This window comes from Lissotriton vulgaris, chromosome 3_1 (assembly GCF_964263255.1).
Source record: "Lissotriton vulgaris chromosome 3_1, aLisVul1.2, whole genome shotgun sequence".
In the NCBI taxonomy this organism is placed as follows: Eukaryota; Metazoa; Chordata; class Amphibia; order Caudata; family Salamandridae; genus Lissotriton; species Lissotriton vulgaris.
The window spans coordinates 495,075,841-495,089,843 of record NC_141689.1 but is presented as its reverse complement, the minus strand read 5'-3'; the positions used below and the strand labels follow the sequence as shown (position 1 = coordinate 495,089,843).

The window sequence follows — 14,003 nt, the reverse complement described above, 5'->3', positions numbered from 1 at the left end:
CCCCGGCTTCTGGAGCTCGATACAGGCCACAGACCCTTTCAAGTGCTCCCTCGGCGCCGGCACACTCACTACCACAGCAGGGCTCCGCCGCACCTCCTATTGCCGCTCCGTTGGCCGCGCAGACCCCAAATCGCGGGCCTCGCCGTCGCACCAGCTAGTCGACTCCGGGAGTTTCCGGCCGGGGATCTCCGAAATCGAGGCCCCGGCTGGCCACGATGTATGTAGGCCCCGGAGTGCCGCCGCCGCCGCCGCTATCTCTGCCAGCAAGGAATCGGGAGCCCAAACTTGCACACCGGTGGGCGCTCCCTGTCATCCGCTACCTGCGCCGCAGGTGTGGGGTGAAATACGGGTCCGGAGGTCAGGATAAGTAAACGGATTTATGGTGGGCCGGCGGGAGTTCTAGCAAGCTACGTCCACCATCTTTGCCCTCGTAGCCACGCCCCCCAAATGAACATTTTAAGAAAATTAAAACCCTTTCTAACCCCTGGCCATCCAGGCCCTTGTGGTTCCCAGGTTGGACTATGGAAGCGCAACCCAAGGCAGTTTGCCCACATCTAAAACTGCTCCCTTAAGGGCCTCCCTTAACTCTCCTGCAAGGCTCATCATTGGATCCAAAAAGGACAACCAAGTCACCCCTGATTTCAAATCCCTCAACTAGCTTCCCAAAGAAGCAAGAATTCAGCTGAAAATTGGATGCATGACCGACTAAGCCCTACACTTCAATATCTCAAGTTACCTTGCTCAGAAGCTTGAACTTTGCAGAGGCTCCTGATCCTTAGAAGCTCCAGCACTTTACTGCTGAAACCACAGAGATTCTTTAAAACAAAAACATTCGATAAATCCTTCTGACATCGCATCAAGGATTATGAGCACACTCCCATCCGAAACCAGACTGAATGCCTCAACTGCATCTTTCAAGAAAGAAGTTAAACTACTACTCCTGAACACATTTCTTCCCTGGATTCTTGGAACACTTCTCTCTGAGCAAATCAGTACTCATCAACTTCACCCTTGACTACTGCTCACTTGTTATACTATTGTTTTTGTTCTATCTGTCTGATCATTGAGGTGATACCGCCCTAATCTGTGGTGTTGCCATATTCTATACTGTCTCTCGACTATGATAATATTGGTTTCATATGTTTCTGCTCTTTGAACATTTGTAAAGTGCTCTGATACCAGCAAGAATCATGTTTGCTCTTTATCAAACTGTTCAAATAAAATAAATATGATCATTAAATACCCAGTTACTGGAGTCAGTGAAGACACAGTTGCTTAAGTTGAATTTGGGAAGAAAAACAGGAATTGATTATGGCAAGTTTTTGGGAGAGACCTATTTAAAAAAACAAAAACAATCCAACCTAGATGGGACAATTTGAAAGGCTGGATCGGTAAGGCAATTAATTAGAGTTGGAGGAAATGTATTCCTGCACGGCCATTTAAATTCACATGATATTTAATAAGGATTGGCAGACTGACCTACAGGGTTCACAGACCCTTGTTGGACCCTCAACTGGGTGTGCGGATTCAGTACCCTATCAGTGTTCCCCATAGGAGGTCAGACGGGTGTGCGGATTCAGTACCCTATCAGTGTTCCCCATAGGAGGTCAGACAAGGGTCTGGGAAACCTGGCAGCTGGTTCAAAGGTTGTAGCTAGAGTTCATAAACCCCAAGGCAAAATGTAAAAAAATGTCTTGTTTTACCTCTGCAAAAACAACAGTTGATGGACAGAATGCAGAACAATGTCATACATTCACCCCAGTACAGAGATCTGGGCCTAAATCCATCTTTTTTTGCACTCCACATCACCCCAGTTCAGACATGGCCATATGCAAATCAGTCTGACCCTGTGCCTCATGGGAACAGTCCAGCCCGAACTGCCAAGCCATGCCTTCCCTGGACCGGAAACAAGCTTCCAAGGTCCGGTTTCTGGCATTCCAGCCGTCTTCAGCCCGGCTTGCTTGAATCCAGTGGTGTGGAGAGCATGGGACTCACGTCTGAGCATACCCATCCCACTCGGGGTGACAAATGCAAAAACAACAGTTGATGGACAGAATGCAGAACAATGTCATACATTCACCCCAGTACAGAGATCTGGGCCTAAATCCATCTTTTTTTGCACTCCACATCACCCCAGTTCAGACATGGCCATATGCAAATCAGTCTGACCCTGTGCCTCATGGGAACAGTCCAGCCCGAACTGCCAAGCCATGCCTTCCCTGGACCGGAAACAAGCTTCCAAGGACCGGTTTCTGGCATTCCAGCCGTCTTCAGCCCGGCTTGCTTGAATCCAGTGGTGTGGAGAGAATGGGACTCACGTCTGAGCATACCCATCCCACTCGGGGTGACAAATGCAAAAACCACAATTGATGGACAGAATGCAGAACAATGTCATACATTCACCCCAGTACGGAGATCTGGGCCTACATCCATCGTTGTTTTGCACTCCACACCACCCCAGTTCAGACATGGCCATATGCAAATCAGTCTGACCCTGTGCCTCATGGGAATAGTCCAGCCCGAACAGCCAAGCCATGCCCTCCCTGGACCGGAAACAAGCCCCCGAGGACCGGTTTCTGGCATTCCAGCCGCCCTCAGCCCGGCTTGCTTGAATCCAGTGGTGTGGAGAGCATGGGACTCACGTCTGAGCATACCCATCCCTCTCGGGGTGACAAATGCAAAAACCACAATTGATGGACAAAATGTATGACATTGTTCTGCATTCTGTCCATCAACTGTTGTTTTTGCATTTGTCACCCCGAGTGGGATGGGTATGCTCAGACGTGAGTCCCATGCTCTCCACACCACTGGATTCAAGCAAGCCGGGCTGAGGACGGCTGGAATGCCAGAAACCAGTCCTCGGGGGCTTGTTTCCGGTCCAGGGAGGGCATGGCTTGGCAGTTCGGGCTGGACTGTTCCCATGAGGCACAGGGTCAGACTGATTTGCATATGGCCATGTCTGAACTGGGGTGGTGTGGAGTGCAAAACAACGATGGATGTAGGCCCAGATCTCTGTACTGGGGTGAACGTATGACATTGTTCTGCATTCTGTCCATTAATTGTGGTTTTTGCATTTGTTTTACCTCTGGGCAGAAGAGAGAGGGTGAAGTCCTCTTAAGTCCCCACCACCTGAGCCAGGGGGTCAGGGATGCTCCTGCCTGTCCTTTAATGGCACTTTTTTCTCATGACATGCATTAAGCCTTGCATACTGTTATGCAGCTGCAGCACATCCTTCTCTTTTGCAGCTAGTCAAGGAGAAGCTGCTGGTCCACATTTTTGGCTTTGGGTTTGTGACCTGAATTGGATAAAAGTGGGGTGCGGTGGGGAGTCTTGTTTTTTTTTAATTTAGCACACAGACCATCCATGTTCTAATGTTCCAGATATGTTATTATTTTTAACCCTTTCGCACCCACTCCAAACATTGTTGAATGCTAATTTCTCAAAAACGACTTAATAGATTTACACCAGGCCATGCAAAGATGTTAATTTTTTTCGAGTAAAGTTCTACCTTCATGCCAAGGTTGGTGTTATTCCGTTCTCATTTACTGTGGCCAGCTGTGTGTGTTTTTAATTTATAAATCATTCTTTTAATTCAAAATTCTGTTTAAGTGAGTTATACAGTAATATACACCATAATTGGGGCGCAGCCAATCTATACCCATTTTTCTTTTTTTTCCACAGTTACACTTATAGAACACATTTCAAAGTTAACAATGTTGTACACAGTTGATAACTATATAACTTTTAATTGCTACCAAATTTTTTGTTTTTTAGATCTCCCTTGAGAATGATTATTTGGGTCCACGCCGAATAGAAAGTCTCACAAAGGAAGATGCTGATTGGCAGCGAAAAGCCCACACAGCCGTCCTTTCTATTCAAGATCTAACCGTAAAATTCTTTGAGATAACATCCAAAGCACAAAAAGGTGAAATGTGTAATAGTTTTTATGGTTAAAAAGAGATTAGGTATGCTATGTGGTAAAAAGAACTTGTCATTTAGTGTTTGGTCAAGCACTCGCACCATTTTCATTAGTTGAAGACCCTTCTGAAAGTCTTAATCCGGTCTTACATTTTACTTCAAATCCGTTATTACAGTTATTAAGGTTTTACCATTAATATGTTCTTTTTTCTAGAAGTGCTTTAAGTCTCTATTCTTATTTTTCAAAAATAAACGCGCTTAGGTACCCTTCCTTTAACCCCTTAAGTGCTGCCTCGGTGCATTGGCCGACGGCAGCACTACCTCCCCAGTGCTGCGCACGACCATTGAACGTCCATTCAGCACTAGTTCTAATGGACAGCGCAGCACTGGGGAGGAATGTATAATAGCAGCTATGAGGTTAACTGTATGTTTTCACTAGACTTTTGCACACAGAAATATGTACAATCAGTTATTTCTCCTTCATTCTTGTGGAAGAACGTTCCTACTGAGAGACTAGAGACACTGGGTTCAGAACCCTTATATCAACCCTCTGTTACCTTTTGTCAACTGATTCTTGCATGTACTGTTACCAACTGGATGTCATTTCTCACTGGACCTATTTTTCTGTCACAAATTTCTGTTAGTAATAGACTGATGTCTTGATGATCATAAAGTCATTTGAAACTAACTTTTGATGGGGGAATTTGATTATCATTTTGAGTCCTTAAGGTCACAGAGTTATATATTTAAACTTCTTTTTGTGAATAATAAAACCCCTCATAAAATACATTGCATCCAATAAAAAAAGAAAATATAAGAATATACAAATATGCATTTTTTTCCGTTTATCGCTTAGTTAAAATTTGTAAAAGTAAAAAATACATGATTGTTACCTGATCTGGTCTATGTAAAACAACTACAGTTCAATATCTGATACAAATACATTTTTGATATATGCCTTAACACAATATTAACACTTCTATACATTTTGAAAAGACTTTAGATTATTTTTACATGATGTTTACTGCATGATTTACATGTTAAACATGTCCATGGCATGGTTTGTGCACAAAGGCCATGAGAAAAAAAGATGAATGGAACATGTAGGAGCAGGCCTAAAGAATACAGCAGCAAGTTGTAGTAATCAATGTGGGAGGCAAAAGGTTATCATTAGTGTTGTTCCTTAGGCTGTAAAGAAATCTGTGCTCTCATGAATAGTAATTGTCATTTTAAAGCCTCCCCATGGCGGTCATCAGGGTTTCTAGCACAAGAATGGATCCTAAGGGTCGGATCACTTTTTGTTTCTCAAGTAGGCCTACCTATTATCTGTGTTGATACAAATACATTTGCCAGTCATAAGATGATGATGTGGTAACTCTTCTGATATATATATATATATATATATATATATATATATATATATATATATATATATATATATATATATAGGTATATATAGTTAGGACCTAGTTACCATAGGAAATCCCCAACATTCTATTGGGAATAACTTTGGCGCCGATTGAGAAATCTGCGTTTAATTTTCCTGAAATTTGCTCATCTACGCTCCGCTCCTTCCCTGAAAGTTTCGGGGGGATTCGTCAAGCGGGGACCTAGAAAAAAGGGGGGTTGATAAAACGTGTTTTCCCCATGTTAATTTCCATTGGGAACTTTAGACACGCTACAGCCTGAACGGCTGAATGGAATTACACCAAACTTGGCAAAATGGTAGGGCCTGGTATGCAGATGTGCCTTTGCTATGTTTGGTGAAATTCCCTCCAGTAGTTCTAGAGAAAATTTTATTTGAAATTTTTCAAATGGCATTTTCTATGGGACCTTTAGACACGGCTACAGCCCGAACGGCTGAACGGAATTACACCAAACTTGGCAGAATGGTAGGGACAGGTATGCAGTAGTGCCTTTTCTTTATTTGGTGAAAATCCCCCCAGTAGTTGTTGAGAAAATTGAATTTTAGCAAATTATATATCTATATGCGCTCAACATTCTATTGGGAATAACTTTGGCCCCGATTGAGGAATCTGCGTGTAATTTTCCAGAATTTTGGCAAGCTCTGCTCTGCTCCTTCCCTGAAAGTTTCGGGGGGATTCGTCAAGCGGGGTCCGAAAGGGGGGGCCCAAAACGTGTTTTCCCCATGTTAATTTCCATAGGGACATTTAGACACGGCTACAGCCCGAACGGCTGAATGGAATTACACCAAACTTGGCAAAATGGTAGGGCCTGGTATGCACATGTGCCTTTGCTATGTTTGGTGAAAATCCCTCCAGTAGTTGTTGATAAAATTGAATTTGAGCAAATTATATATCTATATGCGCTCACCGTACGTGCACTGTACGTGCGCAAACCCTTACGTGCGCGAGCGAGTTTCTGATTGGCTGGCAGTCGACTGTCAACATTCCAAACTGTCCAAACCAGGAAGTGTTGGCCACCATCTTGTTTTTCAGGAGAACTGAGGCACAATAGAGCCCAAAACAAGAGTGCAAAACACGAAAAGGGGGCAGGGTAGAGACCCCCCAACCCTCTAGCCCTTCTCAGGGGGTCCCAGAAGGACCCCAAGGGCAAAAAAAAAATCAAAAAAATCGAGGGGTACGCACACCGTATGCGTACCGTGCGCGTACCCCGCGATTTTAAAAAAAAAAAATTTTTTGTGCCCTTGGTGGGTCTTCTTGGACCCCCTGAGAAGGGCTAAGGGGTCAGGGGGTCTCTACCCTGCGCCCTTTTCGCGTTTTCCACTCTTGTTTTGTGCTCTCTTGTGCCTCACTTCTCCTGAGAAACAAGATGGCTGCTCAGGTGGTCCCAGAAGGATAATAACATATAAACGTTATCCGCTAATAGAATTAGCATTTACAAAACCTTTGAAATTTATTGAAAAAAAATATAGGTTTCACGCCTGATATAGTTAGGAATTAACATTTAAAAAACCTTGCAAATTCACTGAAAAAACCATAGGTTTCAGGCCTTATATAGCTAGGAATTAGCATTTAAAAAACCTTGCAAATTCACTTAAAAAACCATAGATTTCAGGCCTTATATAGTATTATAGTTAGGAATTAGCATTTAAAAAACCTTGCAAATTCACTTAAAAAACCATAGGTTTCAGGCCTTATATAGTTAGGAATAAGCATTTTAAAAACCTTGCAAATTCACTTAAAAAACCATAGCTTTCAGGCCTTATATAATTAGGAATTAGCATTTAAAAACCATTGAAATTGCTCCTATATAGTTAGTTGTACTAACTATATTTTGCGCACCCGCAATCCACTGCTGATGATGTCACATATTACATCATTCATGACATGGTCAGTGACATCACTGATGACATCTCAAATGACATCACTGATCACATCACTGATGATATCATTCATGTGATAATGATACACCTCCTCACACTCTAATATAACCTTTGATACACCCAGTGTTAAATACAGACTACCATTCTTGAAACCATTGACACACCAATACCAGTTACTACTTACACACTCACTGATTCCTAGGTCTACACACACATTCACTCATTCACCCATAGAATCACTCATACATACAGTCACTCATCAATACAACACTATCATATGCACTCATACACCTATACAGACACTCACACACTGCCACTCATCCATGGAGTTACTCACACACCTAGTCAGTCAAGCAAAGAATCAATCACACTTCCATTTCCTCAACTATACAGTTATACACACAACACCTTACTTATTCAAACATATACTAACACATACTTACTCTCTTATACAATCACTGATACAAATACACAATGATCCATACAGCCAATCGCACATTCACTGGCTCTCATGTATAGTCATTTATATAAGCCAACTCTCACATGCACTGTGTTTTACATATGTACTTACTTGGACATGTAGCACTGAGATATCCATTCACTCACCAACACACCCATGCACACAGTCAACCGCCCATATAGCTGTTTCCACATGAAATGAAATGAAATGAAATGAAATGAAATTTAGGTTTTATATAGCGCATGGCTGCCCGTGAGCGTCCCAGCGCTGAGATTGCAGAACCTCTGGGGGTGAAAACCGGAGGTAGGGAGGAAAGTTATTGCGGAAAGAGATGCGTTTTAAGAAGCTTCCGAAATTTCATATGATTGGTCTCGGAGCGAAGATGAGATGGCAAAGCGTTCCAGGTGGTAGCCGCTGTAACCGAGAAGCGACGTCCTCCAGTTCGGGCTTTTCTGGTTCTGTGGACTGTGGCCAGATGACCTTGGGCTGAGCGTAGGGGCCTGTTGGGTCTATATGGGAAGATCATAGCTTTTAGCATTGGGGACCCTTGATTTTGCATAGCTTTATGAGTGGTACAAAGGGCCTTAAATTTGACCCTTTCGCGGATCGGCAGCCAATGTAGTGCCTTAAGGGCGGGTTTGGCTGAGGCTCTACGGGAGGTCCCTGTAAGGATCCTTGCCGCAGCATTCTGTGTTCTTTGAAGAATGTTGATCGTAGAATGAAGAGCCCTGGGGGACCCCACACGCGCACTATATGTTGTCTGGGAGCCCACGAACCAGCCACATCTCCGGACCTCTGAGAGACCTTCACTGGCTCCCCGTCAACAAAAGAATCACCTTCCGCCTCCTCACCCACGCACACAAAGCTCTACACGACCGAGGCCCGAGTTACCTCATCAGCCGAGTCAACTTCTACGCTCCCAAACGCCACCTCCGCTCAGCCAACCACGCCCTCGCCGCCGTCCCCCGCATCCGAAGAGCGACTACAGGAGGAAGGTCCTTCTCCTACCTGGCCGCCAAGACCTGGAACTCCCTCCCCCCCGACCTGCGCCTGACCCAAGACCACCTCTCCTTCAGGAAGAAGCTGAAGACCTGGCTGTTCGAGCAGTAGCGGCACCCCCCCCCCCCCAGCGCCTTGAGACCCTACGGGTATGTAGCGCGCTCTACAAGTGTCATTGATTGATTGATTGATTGGGAGTCAAGGCTATAGTGCACATGCACTCTTGAACTCATACACCTAGTGAATCAACTGCTCACACATCTATGCACAGTCACACACCTCCCAGCCACCCACACACACACTCAGTCTCCCATTCAAATACTTGGGCAACCAATCAATAACCCATATAGCCACTCATATAGCTACTGATCAACACATGCAGCAGCTTACACAACAACAGACATACTGATGCACACATTCAGACAGTTTAGTCTCTAACCCATGCATTTAGTAAGACACATTTAATCAGTCACTCATACAGTCAGTCACGCACCTACTAAATCCTTCATCCAGACACTTATACATCCACTCATTCTTCAATATGTAAAACATATTTAAACTTTACAGAAACACACAGTCACTGGATGATGTCATCAGTGATGTCAAATGAGATGTCATCAGTGATGTCAAATGAGATGTCATCAGTGATGTCATTTGAGATGTCATCAGTGATGTCACTGACCATGTCATTAATGATGTAATATGTGACATCATCAGCAGTGGAATGCGGGTGTGCGAAATAAAGTTAGTACAACTAACTATATAGGAGCATTTTCAATGGTTTTTTAAATGCTAATTCCTAACTATATAATGCCTGAAACCTATGTTTTTTTAAGCTATATATATATATACTACAAAGATCCTCCGCCGACTCACAGCGCTGTCAGCAGGCAGCACCAGGCATCGAGCAGCCTCCGAGAGTGAGGCCCACATTTTTGGTCACAGCCAGGCTGTTATTTCAAAAAAGACAATAGTTTAGCAGGATCAATCCTAGTAATTACCAAGCAGCGCCAGATCACACCAGCAAGCTGACTTAATGACGCTTTGGCTCAGTGATGAAAGTTAAGTAGTTGGACCAGCGGGCACCACAGTGGCTCACCCCGACTCAAGTTAAATATAAGTTAAAACAGTGAGCAGATAGTGTGTCAGCTCAGAATAGGAATCACATACATACATTTACTCGTCATTACCACAGCGCTAAATGTGTCATGCATGCCATGCAAAATGATCTAGTTGTTCACAATTTTTAATACAATGTTGGAACCACTGTTCCCGCTATATGGACTGTTGCAGTAGGTGACTTGAGTGTGCCAAGGATTGCCTAGAGTTTCAAAATTAATTTGAAGTGCCCTTTTTGTGATTGTGTGTGGGCCTTTCTAGTCCTGATGTAATATTTCAGCAAGGCGGCTTGGCCATCTAGTGTTTGAATCACAAAACGCAATTCCAGCCTCAGCCTAGAGTGACAGGTGTATTGTAGTTTTCTTGTAGGCTCTACAATGGGCTTGCTCCAAGGGTGAGTCCCCAGGGTAGGTGAAGTGGCCATACTGTACGGCTGGGAGAAAGGTTGCCTCGTTACCTTTAGAATTCGTTACCTTTAGAATTGGGGCCGCCGATGCGCTGCTTAGTCGCCTGTTACAATGGGCTATCCAGTTTGTGATTGCGACGTCATTCTTTTATTGCATTTGCCTGTGCCACTGCTGTGCTGTTTTCACCAAACCAGGCACTTCCTTGCTGTGCTTTGTTGATAATGTTGCAAGATAGGCACCAGGTGAGGTTATTTTTGTTCCTACACCTTCAAAATGGAGATGGTTAGGCCAACTGAATGTATTCAGGGCATTCATCCTGGGTCACATGGAGATGGTTAGGCCAACTGAATGTATTCAGGGCATTCAATGACTGCTCTAGACCAGTTTTAGTGCTATCCATAATCACTATGTCATCCATGTATTAGATTATCTGTAGCTTGATGATTCCTAGCTTACGCGGGGGCCAGGCATCCGGTATACAAGGGTTTCCCTAAATTGGCTGTGTGCAAATTAAACAGAAGAGGGGCCAGAGCTCACCCCTGCTTTAGGCCGTGATTTGTTCTGATTTTTCGGGTGACCGATCTAAGCCCAGTTTTTGCTTGAACCCATGTCATTGTGTAAAATGAGGTTATGGCTTTTAGCAGATTAGGGGGTATGCCACATGCATCTAGCTTCCTCCATAGGGTTGTCCGATGTATCCTGCCAAATGTCGCACTATGGTTACTAAAGAAGCAAAAGAGCGGTAGGCTGTTGTTTTTGACGATTTGATACCTGAAGAAAGATGTTGCTAGGATATGTCCACAGTTGACACCCTTGCTCTAAAACCGGACTGGTTCATACATAAAGAACCTACTTTTCTTTATGTATGAACTGTGTGTCTATATGTGCGTTTGCCAAAGACTGACTGCACATTAATTGAGGCTATGGAATGATTATCTAAAATTTGGGATAAATGCTGGATGATTCATTTAGTAATTCTGAGTTCTGGGTTGATTTTGCTGAGACAAGGTATAAACTTTACCATTACTAAAATCTGGCCTCTAATTATTTACAAAATCAGAATCTGAAAAGAAATTTTAAGTTCTATGTTGTCTGGGAGTCAAGGCTATAGTTGATTTTAAAAACTGCAAAATTCTTTGATCTTTATATACCACTGCCATGTGTTTTGCCCCCAAACAAATAATGCCTTGACTACTCAAACGGCCTCTTAATAGCCAAACACTCTTTGTCAGTGATGGTATTGTTTAACTCTGCTGGAAAAACCATAGGAGAACAATTACCTACAGGATTAATCTGTCCAGAGGATGTATTTTTTCTTAGACAAAAAATCTTGCTTACAATGATAACAAGCATTGGCATACCCAATAGGTCTCACCTTTGGGGCGTTATACATGTTTAGAAGGAGATATTGGCTTTGTTATCGTTTTTAGTGACTGTTGTGCAGCATGTTGAAAATGTATAAATTACAGGTATTGTTTTTAGAAGCTAATTACCTTCTACACCACAGGTGCTGGGCTTTAAAGACCCGCACAGAGAGCCTGTATTGCATTACTTTGTAAATGTATTTCTGCAGCGCTTAGTATTCATGACAAGGCGTTGAAGCGCTGGATGTGTTGACATTTCCTACCTTCTTTCAGTGGAGTACCAGAAGGCATGCTGTATCCCCCCTCCCTCTCCTCCAGCAAAGGCTAAAATCATCTGGCAGGGTAGATTAACATGAATACTTAAACCAAAGCTTTTGTTTAAGTATTCATGTTACCCATAGCTCGTGAAGGGGCTGTGATTAACATGAATACTTAAAAGTCCACAATCTTCCCCGCCCCGCCCTTTACAAACAAGAATCGAGCAAGTTTAAAAACACACTGTGTACTTTTGAAGGTAGATGTTGTGTTTTTTAACTTGCGCAAGTGTTCTTTAGTTAGTAATCATCATACCTGCCAAGGGTTCGGATTGCTTATGTGTGATATTTTCATAACCTCAGTGTAATTTGAGTGACATTCAACGACTATGAGTGACACTTTCCCAGTAGTAAATTCAAGCAATAAAGACGAGGGAAACCTAAATATGAAAAAACCCACCTATTTGAGTAACGAGAAACTCTAAGAAGATATTTTAACTGCTGCAAGGTTGAACAGCGCAGGGCCTATATTCTGAACTATTTTTTGTATGATAGCAAAGTGTAATCGTAGATGAAAACACTCAAAAACACGTTTGAGCGTAGGTAAAGACTCCCATTTCCTGCTGCCAGTGCTGGATTTTGTCTTGCATGTCCAGGCCTTGCAAGTCATGGATTGAGTGACATTTGTCGCAGCACGCGCGCGCGACCGACCTGGTTCCTGGCGTACATTGCCATGGTTGCAGCACACAGAGACCCTCCACTGCCGCACACAGAGGAAAAAAATTAGAGGGAACATTGGTCAGTACTACTTCATTTTTTGGTTGTTTCATCTTGTAAACTTTTTAACACTGTCTTGATAGTAGTTCCATCTCATTAGTACCAATTTAACACACAAATATAGGAGTAAGCCTGCAGAAAGGTGACCAATCATCCTTTACAAAGAATCTTCTACTGCACAGCAACACGTATCGCTGCGTTTTTAGTAACTTTTGCACATTTGAGCCAAAAACCTATTTCTTTTTTTACATTTAAAATCTGCATGTAATGCGGAAACTACTGCACAATCGCATAATTACAGTGGCCCTGGTGATAAGTGAGTGTAATAGTTGATAAAGTTACAGTGAGCTCTGTGCTGTAGGTCTCACACCCGTGTCGTCTTATTTTAAAAAAAAATGAAATGGTATTTTCTCCAGTATTAGATCTTTCATAGATTCACATGCTTCTATCATCCCCGTCGTCGGAGTGGGAGTCCCACTGTGTGTGTTTGTGTGTGTGTGTGTGTGTGTGTGTGTGTTTGTGTGTGTGTGTATATATGTGTATACATTTTAACAACAAATATATCAGAGGGTCTAATAAAGAACTAAAGTGTACGCATAATGTAACCCAAGAGGGAAACCTAGATGTCCCTAATCATGTATGTATCTATCTAGGGTCATCCCTATAACAGATCCACATAGTGGTCAGGTAAGAACGCCCATCAGTCACCACACGGAACCGCCCTTCATCATTTGGGGTTCCACCAAGATCACCAATAGGAGTGCCACTTAACTTTCACGGTTGAGAGTCCAGATGTTTTGAGAAGGAACCCTTCGCCGATCAGATAGGTCTTGCTGTGGTCTTGCTACTCATTTAAGAGGATCTTGGCACACATAACAAATGGGGGACTGACGTTGCATTGCACAAAAAAGTGTGAGAACAAAATAAAAAAATAAATAAAAAAAGAGATGTTAGTAAAATTGGATGGGGGGGTACTAACAAATTTATTCAGATGCTACCCACTCTTCCAATGCTAAAATGTAGGCAGTGACAGTCACTATAGTATAGACTGCCCAAGTGTTTCATAAGGTCGACATGTTTCAGCAACTTGTGACACATTTGTCATTGCTTTCTTCAGGACCGTATTTACTGGCAGCTACTGCAATAATAGTGATGATGAAAACAAGAACTGTGCTCAAAATCAAAACAGATACAGAGATCACCTGAAATCACTAGGTGTTCGCATTGTTTCTTTCACTCTTCAAAGTCATGAGATTATACTAAAAAGAGGAATGAAAACATGAAGGTCAGAAAACGGTTACCCTTTAGGAGAACACAGCGTACAAAGTTAGATTCATGATTTAAAACACAGAAGTATATATCCATTTTAGTGTTGGGTATCAATATTATGTACACCCC

General features: G+C 43.0%; 1 protein-coding gene across 2 annotated transcripts in view; it reads left to right on the top strand.

The window, feature by feature from the left end:
* The window catches only part of JMY (junction mediating and regulatory protein, p53 cofactor), a 483,755-nt gene that overhangs the window by 112,417 nt on the left and 357,335 nt on the right, over nucleotides 1-14,003 (top strand). For both annotated transcript variants that reach the window (XM_086960737.1, XM_086960738.1), the window contains exon 3: nucleotides 3,775-3,925. In XM_086960737.1, coding sequence (XP_086816863.1) covers nucleotides 3,775-3,925 — 151 coding nt within the window. The remainder of the gene's footprint in view (nucleotides 1-3,774; nucleotides 3,926-14,003) is intronic.